Genomic DNA, 17,806 nt, shown 5'->3' with positions numbered 1-17,806 from the left:
GCAATGTGTGTTGTCAGTTAGTACAAAAGCAAAAGAAAGCAAGCAAATGTCAAAGTTTTAGATATAACGTTGCATAATTGGCCATCTGGATCACAGCTGAAGTGTGCTGAACTGTTTTCACCTTTGCAGTTTGAAGAAACAACTGAAAGATGCGCATTATGCATGCGTGACATAAAATGTGTGAACTTTTATTAACAGCTTTGCAATCACGTATTCCCCAACGAGAGCATTAGAGAATTAGCCGGTATGCAATGCCGTTTCACCCCCAGCCCAACACTTCTCCTACCATCTTCACTATTCGTCTCTGCAGCTGCGGAGCTGAAGCCTGGTTAGACTGAACCTGTGCCGGTACTGCAGATGCCATGTCCACTGGATGATTATTCCGATCGGGGAGGGAAGAGAGAGAGAGGTAAAGGAGCTGGGAGATGCCTCTACCGCGAGCCAAAGAAGGGAAGAGAAATTGAGCACGGCTGATCACGCTCTGCTTAACCGGAAGCACGGCGTGGGCAATATACACGCTGAAATGTTGCATCCCCGGTCAGAGCGTCACACTTCGCGCTGAATGGGGCAATTTGGAGGTGACGTCAGAACGCGAGTAATGTGCGATACGTCAGCACAGATTTAAAAAAGCTTATATATATTCAGTTGTTTATTTTATTTTGTATAAAGCTGGCTCTTTGCTGTATTCACTGTACTGCTTATTAATTAAAAATTAAAGGATTCCAAAAACGAATTCAATAAAAACACATTTCAAAGGCAAAAACGCAACCTTGGTTCTTTTCTACTATTGACCACTAGATGAGGCCATTCGACAAATATTATGGTAAGTAGCAGTGGAACACGTGTCATTTATAAATGTAAATAGGCATCACAAAACCAGATTTTATACATTTTAAAATAGAATTAACAGGATAACAAACAGCAATGCTGTAAAATAAATATCTGTAAAGCCTTGAATCTTACTTTTTAAATATTATTGTTATATAGGCTACCCAGTGTATGCTTATATTGCCTTTTATACTTCGTACACTTAAAACAGTCAATATACTGTTTTTATGTTTTTTCTTTTTGTATTTATTTTAGCTGTTATTGTTTTAAATTTGACTGTTTTGCTGTCATGTTGTACTTATTACAGCAATAAAAAAATGAAAATAAAAAACAATACATTTCACTCTGAATAAAATAGAAAGAAACCTTCTTACAGTGGCGGAACCAGGATTTTTATTATTATTATTATTATTTATATAAGTACAGTATGTATGGACAGTATGAATTTATTTGTTTGTTTGGAATAATTTATTTTTGGAGGATATTTTTAGAAGGGAAGATAACAATACATCCATTGCAAAAAAAATTTAAATGGATTGGGTTTGATTTTAAGATACCTTACTGTGACAAGGTTCTTTAACTCTCTTTGAAGGTGGAAGCCAGGTGAACAGTCCAATGTAAATTTTATTGTCACACTTTTCAGTAATTTTTATGACAGCATGCACACACACACACACACACACACACACACACACACACACACACACACACAGCTTTGTGCTTGTCTCTCTCTCTCTCTCTCTCCGTCACAGCCGCCCTTTTTATCCCCACTCTTGCTGCAAACACAAAACAGCTGTTAGAGGTGATTTCCTACAGGTGTCAATCCTTACCGTTCCATCTCTCATGGCCTCTCTCTCCACAGACGTCGCTCGGCCACGCTCCCATCACCACATACCCCCATCGCCAGACTCAGGCCGGGGAGAAATCCACAGCGACCTGTGGATCACCTTGAACTTAAAAGGCTGGAGAGCTAGATACCAACGAATGATCCGCTCATTGGTATCCTTCATGTGATGGAGCCACCGGAGGGTGGCATGGTCCAAACAGAGGGTGAAAGCACAACCCAACAGATAGTACTGAAAGGTGAGGACTGCCCACTTGATGGGCAAAAACTCCATCTCGGTGGTGCTGTACTCTGTCTCTCTCAGCGAGAGCTTACGTCTAATGTACAGCATTTGATGCTCCTCTCCCTCCACCATTTGGGACAGTACCACTCCCAACCCCCTGTCCGATGCATCCGTCTGCAAGATAAAAGAGAGCGAGAAGTAAGGAGAGTCATTATGGGGCATCGATCCTGGAAATTCCCAGGTCCCCCGCAGCTCCAGCAGACCGGGCCAGACGTCATTACCAAATCCAAGACAGCTGATTCAGCAGATGTAGGGGAGAGTGGAGAGGGTTAGGGGAAGGAATGAATGGCCTATGGAACCGGGGAACCGGTTTTGGGGAAGGAATCACCCGTTTCCGGGGAGCAAGTATTGGAGAAGGAATTCCCCATTTCCGGGGAGCAGGAACAGGATGAGTGGAAGGGGAGGGGGAGGAAAGGAGAAAGAGGGAGAGAGAGATAGAGAGAGAAAAGGGCTCGCCGCCCCCCCCGGATACGGCACTATATTGTCCTCAGCCAACTGGATCGCCTCCTCCAGCGATGCCAGACCGTGGCAATTGTCTCACTCCACCATCTCCTTCGGCAGCTGTGAGATGAACTGTTCCAGCACCATGATGTTGATGACATCATTGGCATTGCCCTCCCCCTCAGCCAGCAACCACTGCCAGCAGGCATCGCGGAGCTGTTGTGTGAAGGCAAAATGGTGGCCGAACACGTGTCAGAGTGGGGTAACGCTGGTGGTGTTGTTCTGGACTGCAGCTGACCCACTGAAGGATGGCTTTCTTCAGATTGGAATACTCCAGGAGGTTGCCAACTGGGAGATTTTGTGCCACGAGTTGGGCTTCCCCAGACAGCAGCAGTAGCAGATGGACCACCCACTTCAGGGCTCTGGCCATGTGCTCGAAGAGCTTCAGGAAGGCCTCCGGGTCGCCCTGTGGTGTCATCTTAGCGAGTGTCACATGGGGTCCTGCTGCTGTTGGGGTTGCGGCTGAAGCCCCCTCCTGGGGCAGCAAGTTCCAGTCCTCCATGTCGGCCTGTAGGAGCACCTCAAAACGCTTCTCCTGCTCCTTCAGTAGCTCCATTAGGGCCTGGTGTTGTGCTTGGTGGATGCTGACGAAGAACTTGAAGATTTATTCCAGCGGCGAGGACATCGTGGCAGCGTATACTTCCTCCATCCGGGTTTCCCATGATCTAACTTCATATTATTTGTTTCATAATAATAATAACGAATAATTGTAATAGAATAATAACCACTCTCTGGCTCAGGGAGGCACTGAAAAAACATTATACAAAACAAAAAATGTGTTTAGCCTTTAAATACTGGGTTGTTGAAGGTCCCCACAACACAATCTATGATCAATTGCTCTTGTTTGTAAGTAAATTAATTCTAGTCTAGTTGCATATGACAGCCATTATTGATTTCTGGTTTAGTGAGTGTGATCATAGCCACTTCTGATTTCACCAGTTACTGGTCCAGAAACTGCTGAAAATGGCATTTTATATGAGGTGTTTAATGAAAAGTAATTTAAAATAAATTGCAGCATCGAGACACAGATCTCATAAACAGTGTGATTATTTAAGGCTGTTGTCGCCACAGCCACACCATACACTCTTGAACTGTTTGGAGAACCCCTTCTGCCAACAGTCGCCCCCTTGCACACATAATGTACACGAAACATTCAAGAACAGCTCTCAATGCAAGACATTACAATTGAGTCAAATGCATAGGACAACACATTTCTCAGGTAGAACAGTTATACAATATATTGCAACAAAGTACAGAAACATTTGCATAAATTAAGAAATATAATATACTGTAAAACCTGTAGAGTTCCTCAATTCTGCAGAAATGCAGTACATTCCAGTATTATCAGATTGAAACAAGGAAGGACACAGGGAGCTGGATTCTTCAAACACAGGTATGGAATTTTTAATTGACCACTTCTCTGGTTTACAGATTCACAATAACACATCAGCTTCACAATAACACATCAGCTTCACAATAACACATCAGCTTCACAATAAACACATCAGCTTCACAATAACACATCAGCTTCACAATAAACACATCAGCTTCACAATAACACATCAGCATCACGGTAAGACTTTCGACCCAGTCTCTCTCTCCTGATCTGGCACTGACATGGTCCTTTTAAGCCGCTCTCCCCAATCTTACTACAATTAGAGACAGGTGTTATTCATAATTTGGCTCAGGTGTAGGCCTATGCACACTTTTGGCAGACGCTCGACCACACCCCCGCTGCCACACAGTTTATTACAAATTATACATTTTTCATGATCAATTGTCATGAACATGTAATATAGTACATGCAGAACAATGTACAGTACATGGCCACTACACTACAGTATTGTAATGTAGTACAGAAACCATGTCGGTTATCTACTTGTGTACAATAATATTCAGATACTATTGCTCTTGTCTGAAGGTTTATGTAAATTATAGATGTAACCATATAACCACACAGATTTAGCTTCCCAGCATTGTTGATCCATGCACAAGGAGTTTCAAACAGAATACTGTAGAGCAAATATCATCAGGGACAACTGTTCTTCTGCCTTTTCATCTTCCTCTTCCCCACTGTCTCTGTCTGCTGTCTCTCTGCCTTTCATATCTTCATACATTGTTAGGATCAATTTTCCAAAACACAATCATTTGTGGATATTTTTATTTATCCTGACATTCTTAGTGTTTACACATGAAGAAATGTTTGTTAACTGAGTTCATGCTTTGAAGCCTTGAATGAATTATTTTGAGTGTTTGTGCTTTCTGAATTAGAACATGGTTGTGCAAAATTGGGGCATGGGGTAGAGTTTTGCAGAAAATATTAAACAAACTGGAACATGTGTGGAAACAGGTGAATTGTGTTTATAGTTTTGAGAAATGTGTCTTTGTTTCGAGAGTTTAAGTTATCGTTTGGTAAACTGAACCAATAGTTATAATGACAAGTTATAGTGTGTTGGCAATCCAGAAAAACTGTACAAACATACGTAATTTAAACTCATTTTTGTGAGACTCAAACATTACATGTTAACTAGCTTCCTAATTGAAATGACCGAATAGTAACATGTTAAATCATTGCGTGCATTTGAAAAGTTTTCTGTGTGCTGTTGTAAAGAGATAGATTCATCTCCAATTGTGAGAGGGATTCCCAATTGCCACTGTAAACCCTAATGATGTCATCACTGGAAAAACTTGAAATGTCAAGTTCAAATGTCTATGTTTCTTGAAGTGTTAATAACTCAAACTATTGAGTACAAATTTGAGGCTTTAGGGAATTCCCATAATGCCTTGCGCTTGATGTATTTGATTGTGTTTCCTTTGTCAAAGGGAATGGGTGTCTATGCATTTCTGTGGAAAAATACGTTTATTTCATGATTTAACTAAAATCAGTTATAATCTTATTTATTAAAGCTGTGTTATGATATGACCTCAATTTTAGTTAATTTCATTAATATGATTAAGTAGATAAAACAACATTTAAATAGCAAATCTGAGATAGGTCGAATTGCATCTTATCTTAACTTAAATAGTTAAGTTCATCCTATATGATTACCAATTTAAGTGAACTTCCTTAACTTAGAGGGTACTTCCAGTAGCTGGTCAACTAAATAAAGTAAAGCTTTCAAGCAGAGTATAGAGTTAATGTATAGAGTTAACATAACAAAACATACCATCCTCCATCGTGGATCAACGCTAGTCCAGGGCACTCTCCCTCCCATTGCTCGCCGGTTTAGATAGTGTCCAAAAATGTTGTGCACTACATTGGAAATTGCATTATTTTTATTTATTTATTTCTTAATTTCTCCAAGCACAGTATCCGTTAACATATCTATATTCTTTGGATTTCAGGACTCAAATTGTAAACAATCCTAAATACCCTATAGATTTTGCATACAGAGAGGGTTTCGTAATTTTCCTGCTAAGCATGAATTAATTACATTAACGCACTTATTTTTTTAAAGTGAGCAATAAAGTATATAAAGCTTTTTGCAGTGGCAGCTCTTTGAAGAAATTTCATATATTTTCGGATTTTCATATTGTTGGCAAGGAGATCTTTGCCTTCCAACAGGTCGTCACGTTTATATTTGGAGCGTCCAGTCCTGCAGATATTATTATGCTGTAAGAGGTGGTTAATATGCAATTTGGATCATGAGGCATTTTAAAATCCAACCTTTATTTACAGTCTTCGATCTGTGTGGATTTACCTAATGATGCCCAATTCATCATCGAGCAGGACCAAATATGAAGCTTGTGTGGGTACACTCTTGCTAATATTTGCTCTCCAACTGTTTCCTTTGAAACATTAATAACACATTTTATCTGCTAGCCAGACAAGGGACATCTGTGAGGGTTTTTCAGCTTTCTTTTTCATAAATAAAACCACAATTGGTCCACTTTTGCCCCTCTGACTCTATTTGTTCATGTTTGAAGGAAAATGTAATAAAAGAAGCTCTGAGATAGATTTCTGATTCATCAAAATCACTTTACCATATGGCAGTCGTCTTTAGAGCAGGTTTTAAAATGTTTGCTTTAAAAGAACTAAATCTGATTAACACGTCAAATCCTCGCGCGGAAGGATGAAAGATGCACGAGTCACGTGAACGCTGGAGAGCCTCAGTCTCGAGGAGTTTGTGCATCACAGGAGTCAGGAATAAAATCGGGCTTCTGAGTTCATAAATGAGTTTAACATTCCACAATTACCCTTTGTAAGTTGACTGCTTTCATATGTGGACTACCTTCCTTTTCAGTCACCCAGTCATAATGTTATGGGATCTGTCCAGCAGTGGGTGGTGCTGAAAGCACACCAACTCTTGACTTGCTTTCACAGACTGCTGTGTACACCCACATACTGATGATCCAACATGTGTCATTCAAGTGTGGTCAAGCTAAAAGCTAAAAGTTAAGAAAGCATATTGCCTTAGCTATCGTGGTCCTCTACAGTATCACTAAATGTTCCTGCCCCTCATATGTGCCAAGAAACCAAAGTCTAGAATATCTAGCCCAGAAACTAGCTCATCTCAGCACTACGAAGCAGGTTGCCTGATTTTCACTCAAAAGCCAACCAAACGTGCTTTGTTGCGCTTTGTTCCAGGTCAATTATTTAATACATGAAACATTTACTAAGAACTTTTTAATTTGTTTTTCCAAGGCTACGTCATGGTAAATGTAGCTTCAATCGCTTATATGTTTGTATAATCTAACTTGTTTGGCAAGACTCTCCTCAGATTGCTGCTCCGCCATGACAGTTGTTGACTGAAAACAGAAAATCCGCTCTAGCGCCAATGTGGCAAAGCAGAGAATGCAACGTGTACTTGCATTGGGTTATGAATTGAGCGTTGACACATTTCACTACGCAACGACGCGTGGAATCAAGCTTGTGTAGCAAGGTGCGTCTGTGTTCACGTATTTGCGTGAAGTATGTTTGGGCCTTAAGACCCTGTACAAAGTTTTTTTTAATGATGATTTCAGGTAAAAATTCCACTGCATCACATATGCTAAATCTTCACTGTAATGTTCGCGACTGAGGGTGTGAGACCGTGTGAGATCTCCAGAATACTTAAGGTATGGAGTAAAACCGTCGCCTTTACCTCATGTTTCGTGAAAGCCAATTCTGGAGTGAGCTGTGTGCTGTGTGCAGGTCTCTAATGGCTGCGTGAGTAAGATTTTGGGTACGTTTCAGCGCAAAGGGGTGATTGGTCCCAAGGCTACTGGAGGCGGCAGACCGAGGCTCCTCACTCCTGACATCATCTCCATCATAGCGCAGTACAAACGACATAACCCACTACTCTTCGCCTGGGAGATCGGACAAAAATTAGCAGCAGATCGAGTCTGCAGAAGAGTTAAAGTTCCAAGGTAACTTAAACTTGTCAAAGTAATACTAACTGTAACAATAACTGTACTAATCAATATTTTAAAGATTTCCCACCTTTCCGCTTGGTCACATTTTGTGTCCAAGAGGAACACATATGGGAAAAAATAGGTGAGGATAGAAGTAGTTATGATTTAATTTATTAATTGATTTAATGATTAAAAGGATCATTTGGACCTGTTTTTCATACAACGGGGAACAAAATACCATCAGCCAGATGGCAACAATTCAAAAGCTGAGGCCAAATGCTGCCTCTTGTCAAACAATATTATTTGCCTTATATACACCCTCTCTTTATAAATACTTTCTATACTCGGTAACGTAATCCCTAACAATTTTCTTGCCATTGTTACCACTTTCCTTACTGATTTCTTCATACCTCGGTAGCATTGCCATACCAACAAATAATACAGAATGTCATAACACTTTCAATAAAAGCACCTTAAATCATAAAAAGCATTCTGTTGTGGACATTAAAGGAGAGTCATTTCTTTAGGAAATACATTCTCTGTTGTGTATTCTTAGTTATATAATGGGTCCACATGTCCCATTTAAGCTTGTGGTCAAGCACTATACAGTGGTATTTATAATTTTTAACTGATTGAATTGGCTCCCCATTAATTAATGTAGGATGTGATATTTTCTGCTCTCTGAAATCAATAGACATCTCCTTTGTTTTGGAGATGTTTAGAAGAAGTTTGATTTCCCACACCAATTAAAAAAAAAAACTCAAGGACAGGCCCATGCTCTTCCGCCCCATCATGTAAAAGGCTCACTAATGCAGTATCGTCTGCATACTTAATGATATATCTATTCGTAAAAGTACTTAGAATTAGTATATAAAATAAATAATAATGGTGATAAAACACATCCATGAAGTGATCCTATTGAAGTAATCATTTGATCAGAATTAGACCCACCTATCTTCACGTGCTGGGTTCTAAAACTGAGTGAATCAGTCACCCACGTAATCAGCTAACTTTCAAGTAAAAATGATTTGCCAGTATAACTGCTAATGTACTAGGGGAAGTATTCATTTATATAGGTATGATCAGACTGGTGGGAAACAGGAATTCTTTCATTCCAAGCTATAAAAAAAATAGGAATAAATAATGCCTACTTTGTTTTAAACAGAAAAAGCAATGTTTTAAATTAGGGGTTTTAAAAAATGTATGCCGAGGACCCCCAAATATGGTGATACCCTTGTGAGGGACCCAATTTGTGAGAATTATAAAGACATGTTTGCAAAATTAAGTAAGTGTCTTTTATATTGTCATTGTACTAAAGCCGAAATAAATTATTAAAATATTATCTGGAAAATGTGGGCTAAATCACATAACAGAAGGTTGCTGGTTCGATCCCCACAGCCAACACCATTGTGTCCTTGAGCAAGGCTCTTAACTCCAGGTTTTTTGTCCAGGGGATTGTCCCTGTAATAAGTGCACTTTAAGTCGCTTTAGATAATGTAAAAATTAAAATTTACAGCACTTTCACAATAAATGGAAGTGCAACGTAGTGCAGCGTAGTTCTAGCGGGAAGACTAGCAGCTGTACATCATCACTTCATTAGCGGGGTAACTCCTAGCCAATCGCATGTAAGCCATTACTTTATAAGTCTGCTCACAATCTATCACATTGCTGTTCCAGTGCGCTAAAACACAGACAACCTACGCCACCCCACCACCACCAGCTGAGCCCTGTCCCGCACGGGGGTAGGCTCCTCGCCCCTGCCTCCTATCTCCGGCAGGATATGACGGTTCCGGGCACAACTCCCTCGGACCGCCAGACGGGGCCTACGCCAAAGAGAGAGACATTACTTTGTTTTACATTTATCAAATAAATGGCATCTTAAACTTCACTCAAGCCTGCGTGTCTTCCCGATTGAAAGATGGTTCCAAAGCAGCTATACAGAGAATAGTGTAATAAAACCCTTATTTCTTACAAATAACAAATATTTTTATCATAATATATACAATTTAATGCAGATTCTTATTTTTATTTCTTGTGGTTGCCTGTCAAATGAAATATGGCTGTCAGTAGAATAAAATAATTCTGTATAATCAAATTATTTTAGAATGAAATGATCATAATGTCAAATAATATTTACTTTTTTTCCCCTGAAATGTTTGTGGATGCTCTAGCACTGCGTTTTGGTCCCCTGTGGGTCCCAAATACCAGTTTAAAAAACAACAACCCTGTTTTAGACATATTGCACTGCTTTTTGGTTCACAAACAACAAACTTTATAAAACCTAAATCATGTTTTTGTGTTTGTTGTTTTTTCTATCGACTACATGTTTGACTTTGTGTTGGGCATAATGAAGTGAGAATGGGGTACTGTATAAAATTAAAAGACTGAAAACTGGTAGATTGTAAAACCGATCCATCCAGATGGAAAATAACTTAATAATAAAATCATTGGTGAAGAAACTGTAAAGGTATTTCATTTAGAAGACAGCAGCAAAGAGGAACTACATTGACTTTCCAACCTAAATGCATTATAGATACATATAGACAGTGTTGAGTTAGACTTAAAATAGTAATCAACAACAAATTACTGATTATTACTCAAAAATTTTAATCATATTACTTTACTAATGACCTAATTAAAAGTAATCACATTACTTATTACTTTACATTAAAGTTGTTTTCTTAAACATTTTTCTGCTCAACAAATTTGTTAATTTTTACACACAAGTCTTACACTAAGTTCTTCATTTTTCTCCTTCACAATAGCCGCTTTTTTCACTGTCGGGCCAAATGAGGGTGTGCTAGTGCATCTAAGGACCAGCTGCATTCCCTCTGTCACTTCCGGGGCTTCATTGTGCCTCCTCAGGGCTTTTTTCGTGGCCATGGCGAATGGCCCTTGGGCCAAACCAGGCCAACCGCGGACTGAGGCAGGTTCAATGTCAAAGGCGGTGTTTTAGCGGCATATTAAGTGTGGGCTAAAGGGCAATTCTGAGGGCTATTGGCACGATGGTGGGAATGCAGAACGATTATGGTCATCCGGTTCGAGGTCCGAGGCTATTGGCCCCGGCTGGCCAGTTGATAGCCCTGGCTCGCACTGGCACGATAGTGGAAAAGCGGCTAATGACACGATAATGACTCGTAAAATGTAATACATTACACTACTATTTTATTAAAAGTAAACAGATTACAGTAACAATACTTTGTAATTGGATTACACCTAACACTGCTCAAAGAGTACTGTAAGTCAGACACTACTGCACTCTCGCTTTCTCTCTCTTTTCTATTCCAGACCACATCTGTCAGTGTAGGTTCATCTAGGAAGAAATCTCTCCTGTGAGCTTTGGCCTGGACTCACATACTTCTACACGGTAACTGAGCAAGATTAACACTTGGACACAAACCAGAATGCTTGAAACAATATCAGGGAGCCTGGACAACACTGACAAACATGCAGAGGTCAAACCCACATGCTTATTTCTAATATAAATGTCATTAATCTAAAGATAGAGTGAAGGACTACTCGTTTGTAAGCGTTACTGTTTATTTTTACTCTGCAAATACGTTTCTCTAATGTTGGGAAGATCTCACCCATAAACCCTGAGGAAAAACATGAAGACTAAAATATGATCCCCTTGAACATGAAGTAGGAAAACCTATAAAGAAAATTTGCACCATTCTGTATAAACCCAATGCTCGTAAAGGAATAAAAATTGACAAGAGCCATTTAACGTGTAGTTACCGGACTACTGAAGCAGAAAAATCAACTGAAACTCATGGCAGACAACCAAATGATTTTCATCAGCACAGAGTTCCTTTAATGATGTCAAGTGCTGTGCAAATTCTGCAGTATTTCTTTTGATTAAACATTAAAACCTCTGGGTTTTACTGTACATTGGAGTCCTGTAGCAGATCAGATGTCTTCAATGCTTGAAGTAAATTGTTTCTGTTCCAGTGGTTTTCAGCTCTAGTCTTGCGGGAGACTATGATAGCATAATTTGTTCCAGCCTTGAAATAACACATCTGATTCAACAATAATTAACTGACGTTGGATTAATTGAATCAGGTGTATTAGTTTAAGCTCATGTTGCAACAAAAATCTATCATAGAGCTGGAGCTGAAACAGCTCATTCATGAGAACTGTGTCTTTAAAAAATATATACTCTGAGCTATGATTGCTTCTCCATCCTGCTTGCTCCCATTTGACTGAAGTAACTCTTCACTAACAGGTTTATAAATCCAGTTCCCTTTTCAACAGTTTGAACTCTGACCTTTGGCCCCTGCTGATTTTAGTGAACTTAAGGAAATGGGAAACTAGTGGTTTGGGTGTTTTTGCCCTTTTTCTCACATATCCTCTCTCATTGCCCATAAGATGGGTTGTATTCATCAGCTATGGTTCCCCTGAACACATAGCCTGTTGAAAGTAAACTGACACATACACTCAGTTTGGTGAAACATCAGATTTAGCCGAATGGAAAGCATCAGGACATGGTTCTCAGACTAATACAGAAAATAACAACAAATGAGGCTCTATTATAATATTAATGATCAGTCGTGTTTCATTTAATAGGAACTGCAATACTGCAGGTTAAAAAAAAACACATTTCAGAGGTTCAAAAAAATAAAAAATAAAAAGGTTGCAGGTATATTTACTGAAGGTTTAAATAAAAATGCAAAACAGTCATACATTTTTTTTTTTTATAAAATAACAGCAGCCTAGATCTTCAAAATTAAGACCATTGATGGCAGCAGCACAAATAAAACACAGAATAGTATAAATTGTAATACAAAATGTCACTTGGAATGAAATAGAGGCACCTTATATACATAGCGAACATAATATTTACAATATAATTCATTATCATCTAGAAAATGCACTTAAAAGGTCATAAACATTAGTTAAAATATACCCTGCCCATTGAAAGCCATTCATGACTGCTTTACTCTATTTAGTACTGCAGTTTGTTTAAGTATCTTTGCATAAGATCTATAAAGCTAAAGACCCTCCACTTGGACTACACACATGTGCTGTTATAGACCTTTTGGGTGACGTCTTGGAGTCGAAAAACACTCTGTTATGGCACATAAACAAACAATATTTTCCTTAAAAGACATATCATCCTTTTGTTTTGTTTACAATTGTTATGTTTCAAAGCCACATGCCAGATTAAACACAATAAACACTTTAGGAAGATGAAATGCCGTGACTTTGGCTGATCTATAAAAGTTATAAATAAATACTTGGTGAACCGCTTATAAAATTTCGACAGATATATTACACCGCTAGAAGAGAAAGACCTTCAGATGCTTGTAATTTCAGATCTATAAGACCTACAGACATACAGAGTGACATTAGCACACTCTTTGGAGTGTAGTAAAAACAGGTCCGTTAAACACAAACACAGCCCCAAAGGGGCCACAGAACGCTCCAAACTGGAGTAAGGCAAGGTGCGAAACATTAGAATGATATTGAATACTTGGAAATGCATTCATGCCCCTGTGAGAACATCCTATTTTTCATGTATGTCAACCACGGTGAAGCATACTGTCCCAAATCTGATTTGTGAAGTGGTTGTGGTTGAAAATGGTGTTTTGGAAACAGTTATTTATAATTTCACCATTAAGTTACCTGAAATGCCTTTAAAATAATGCACACCAAGGAAACCCTTACAAAAATTAACTGCAGCAAAACTGTTGTCAAAAGTACAGTTTTGTGTGGTATAGTGATAATGTACCTCACAATGACAAACTGTACTGCACTTACAATGCCTTTTAACTGCAATACTGATATAGTGCACTGTAGTACAATTGCAGGTCAGCATAGTACTACTACAGTTCAGTATACCTGCATTCCACACTGGTACAATTGCAGTGCAATATCAGTGTAGTACAATAACAAATAAATGCAGTTGAGCTGCACTGCAGTATAAATGGAGCTTTAATTGCAAATGCAGGTTTTGGTAACACTTTATTTTGATGGTCCCAAGTAGATACTTAACTGACTATAAGTGACTATTTAACTGACTATAAGTGACTTATCAACTGGCTTGGTATAGCTAGTAAACAGTGTTTCAACAAACATTCAGTAGACTTTCAGTAGCCTGTATATAGATCTTTATTAATGACCTTTTAATGAACTGAGGTCCTCAAAAATAGGTAATTAATAGAGATCTATATACAGGCTACTGAAAGTCTACTGAATATTTGTTGAAATACTGTTTACTAGCTATAGAAAACCAGTTGATAAGTCACTTATAGTCAGTTAAATATCTACTTGGGACCATCCAAATAAAGTGTTACCCAGTTTTCACATTAAACAAAACTGCCATTCTAGAGTATTTAATCTAGGGCTGTCGAAATGAATGTATAGGATTAATTTACAATGTTTGATGCATTTTTCTTTTTTACGCAATAAACTTAATTTCCAATTTGACATTAGAGTCTGGAAATCTATTCAGCTCTTTGTGAGATCTTAACACTAGTTACAGTAAGGAGGAACCTTTGAGATGTAACGGGGGACCTTACGCAGGGACACACACACACCACAAACAAACATACAGCATCAAAGTGTTGGAGAAAGGACCTCTTAACAGTATTTTTTTGTACAAATCAAACCCAGACACAGCAAACTAAAGCCACATTCACACAACTCGGAGTGAAGCAATCAGCGTTCCCTCGGCCCCCTTATTGTGCTTCCGTCTCACCAGACTATTTGGATGGAATTTCATTTTGTGGTCAGTATTAGCGCTGAAAGCAAAACAAAGCCCTATTTGGGCAGTAATTGTTTCTCAGGGTGACATCTTTAAAATAAAATTTGCATGGCTCCTCTGTTATAAAACTCATGCATTCAGATGACAATTAATTCATGGTGGAAGAGCGAGTTCGGTCATCCTACGGAACCTGGAAATTTGCTTCTCATGTGGTCAGTCGCATGTAATATTAGTATTACGGGGTGTACGGTTTAGTTGAATAGTTGGTTCATTCTAAAGAGTAAACAGAGGGAACAAGGAGCACTTTGCCTATGCTTTCATAAATTACTGCATGACCTTGGTTTTTGTCAAAAAACATTAGGTAATTAGACTCAAGACACAGCGCTTTTCATGTGGAGTTTGAAGCAATGCAAATCATTTGAATTCGACTTCACGAGTGAACAGCCACAGCCTGTCAGACAATTAATAGTGTGGAGGATTTGATATTTACTGTGTGTTACAGTGAATACGCAAATCTATGGGGACAAGTTCTTTCAATTTGTGTACCTCCCAATTAGACTTTGGGAAACTTTTCATGTTGCTTGGTGCTATTTTAGTGCTTTTATACCACAATACTGTAACAGGCTTTGTTTGGAAAATATTAATAAAACAGTATAGTTGCACATTGTTTTCTTTTCTTTTTTAAGTATTAACTAAATGCATTTTGAAAGGAAAAGAAGCATGTATAGAGTCATATTTTGGAATTTTCAAAATCTGCGATTAACTAAAACAAATCATGCGATTAAACATTTTACATTAATCACTGTCAATGGTGGGTGTTCTATACATTAAAGTACTGCATTTTAGAGGTCATGTACTGTATTGTGTACTGCATGTACTGTATCACATGTTCTTGACACTTGCTCTGATAATTTGTGAAAATGCATGCCTTTAACATTGCCAATTTCTTGTTTATTTTATAATTTTATATTCACTAGTGAATGTTTAGTTTAAAATATTGCAATGCGCAGGTTGTGTAGGTGTAGTTCAGTAGCAGTACAAGTGTGGAAATGCAGGAGCAGTACAAGTGTGGTAATTTGGATGCAGAATTCCTGCAGTTTTCTATAGTGCAGTACAAATGTGGTAATTTGGATGCAGTATTCCTGCTGTTTTCTTTAATGCAATACATGTGTGGTAATTTGTACCCACTATTTCTGCAGTCTTCTGTACTGCAGTGCAAATGTGGTAATTTGGACGCAATATTTCTGCAGTTTTCCATACTCCAATACAAGTGTGGTAATTTGGACGCAGTTTTTCTGCAGTTTCAGTGCCGCAGTACAAGTGTGGCAATTTGGATGCAGTATTCCTGCATTTTCCATTATTGCAGTAATAATACGTCTAAATTTATCTAATTTATTCCCTTTGTAAGGGAATAGTGAGATGCAAGTGAAATTCAACTGTTAACACCCCAGTGATCTGTTGGAATCTATAGAAACCCCTCAGAGTGGAAACCAAAGCTCTGTCTTTTCTGAAAACTTCGGATTATCGCCATCTTCAATGATCTCCAGGGAATGACACCTAGAACACATCTGTTCTGGTCTGAGACAAATATCTTCATTTGAACGAATGCTACAGTTTCTCCTAATTGATTTCCATCTTTCTGGGATTTTTGAGTGCTCACTCACCAGCCACAACAGCCGCTTGATGGTTTTAAAAATGACATGTCTAATTGTCTGATGCCTAAACTGTCTTTGCAGTTTAGGATCTCAGTTATTCATGTCTTGCACCTTTTCCGTACCAGTGGTTTTAATTCAATCTGAAGAAAAACAATCAAACATCTGGCCTTCAAGTCATTTGTATCATTTGTATACTAATCGTACAACAACATGTGCCTTGAGATTTGTTCACCTCATGGGTGAGGAACTGTCAGGAAGGTTCTAGTAATTTATCTCCATGTCTGAATAGTATTTGAAGACTTTGTGGATCCACTCAGAGTAAAACGCCACGTTAACAAATACTGCAGGGCGCCTGGCAACAGCACACCCACGGCCGTTGATGCTGACACCCACAATGACTTTGCTCTCTCGTTCCTGGCACACCAATGGGCCACCGTAGTCTTTCTGTAAGAGGTGAATCAATAGGACAAAACATTACGACCATGGAATGCCATGGAAAATAGTTTTTTTTTCTGAGATTTTTTAAAACTGATACCTGCCATTAACCAGGATCTGACACATACCTCACAAACACCCTGGTCTCTTTTGCCTCCAGCACAGATTTTGGTCTCAGTGATTGGCAGAATGCCTTTGTGGCTTTGAGAACACCTCTTGTTACTGACAACTGGAAGTCCCACCATCTTCAGGCTGCCCTCGTGACCTGTGCCTGTGAAGAGAGGTCAAAAGTTCAGTTTTAATAGAAATGTAATGGTCTCAAGAGGTTTTAAAATGGTAATTTATTTGCAAATACAGTGGCAATGACCACATGTGTCTAAATAACTTACTACAATGTTTAAATAAAAGGTCAGAATTTTTGTTTGTTCCAGTGTTTATGTTCAATTAAAGATGTCCTAAAATGACATAACCAGTCAACATTTATTTAATTGTGTATCTTGTTTTTGGACAAGAGAATGTCTGAATGAATTCTGGAGCTGGACTGTTTAGCAAAAAACAAAACAAAACTTAAAAGTGGTCTTGTGTGCAGAACTATTTCCTAACGTCACTGATTAAGTATCTTGCTTACAAACAGCCAAGCTGCTGTTACAAATCTTTGCATATGGAGCAAAAAGTTCCTGAAAACTGCTGAAAGGCTTTGTGGCTCTTTGAAGTTCCATTCATTTAAAACCTTTGAGCAATTTGTAAAAAATTTGGTGAAGTGATGTGTGGAACTGTAACATACTGTAGTAAACAATGCAGTTGTATAGAATAGAATAGACCACAGCAAACCAGACGATAATAGAATAGACCACAGTAGAAAAGAATAGAATAAAATAGACCACAGTAGAACAGAACAGAACAAACTAGAATAGAATAGACCACAGTAGAATAGAATAGAATAGAATAGGACCAAATTGGAACAGAAGGTAATAGACCACAATAGAATAGAACATAGTAGAATAGAATAGAATAGAATAGACCACAGTAGAACAGAACAGAACAAACTAGAATAGAATAGACCACAGTAGAATAGAATAGAATAGAATAGGACCAAATTGGAACAGAAGGTAATAGACCACAATAGAATAGAACATAGTAGAATAGAATAGAATAGAATAGACCACAGTAGAACAGAACAGAACAAACTAGAATAGAATAGACCACAGTAGAATAGAATA

The 17,806-nt window shown here is 38.5% G+C and overlaps 1 protein-coding gene and 1 pseudogene across 2 annotated transcripts in view; both read right to left on the bottom strand.

Moving 5' to 3' along the window:
• Positions 1–364, bottom strand: part of LOC127637764 (staphylococcal nuclease domain-containing protein 1-like) — a 265,638-nt pseudogene extending 265,274 nt beyond the window's left edge.
• Positions 365–14,048: 13,684 nt separating this feature from the next.
• Positions 14,049–17,806, bottom strand: part of LOC127637587 (hepatocyte growth factor-like) — a 39,099-nt gene continuing 35,341 nt past the window's right edge. Inside the window, exons 17-18 of one of the 2 annotated variants that reach the window (XM_052118725.1) lie at positions 16,715–16,857; positions 14,049–16,595 (exon numbers count right to left, since the gene is read on the bottom strand). In XM_052118725.1, coding sequence (XP_051974685.1) covers positions 16,413–16,595; positions 16,715–16,857 — 326 coding nt within the window. In that variant the 3' untranslated portion in view covers positions 14,049–16,412. The remainder of the gene's footprint in view (positions 16,596–16,714; positions 16,858–17,806) is intronic. The other variant, XR_007969765.1, reaches the window with a different exon arrangement.

The sequence above is a fragment of the Xyrauchen texanus genome, chromosome 45 (genome assembly GCF_025860055.1).
Source record: "Xyrauchen texanus isolate HMW12.3.18 chromosome 45, RBS_HiC_50CHRs, whole genome shotgun sequence".
Classification (NCBI taxonomy): domain Eukaryota; kingdom Metazoa; phylum Chordata; class Actinopteri; order Cypriniformes; family Catostomidae; genus Xyrauchen; species Xyrauchen texanus.
Note: the sequence above shows the minus strand (reverse complement) of the source record. Positions and strands in the feature narration are given on the sequence as shown.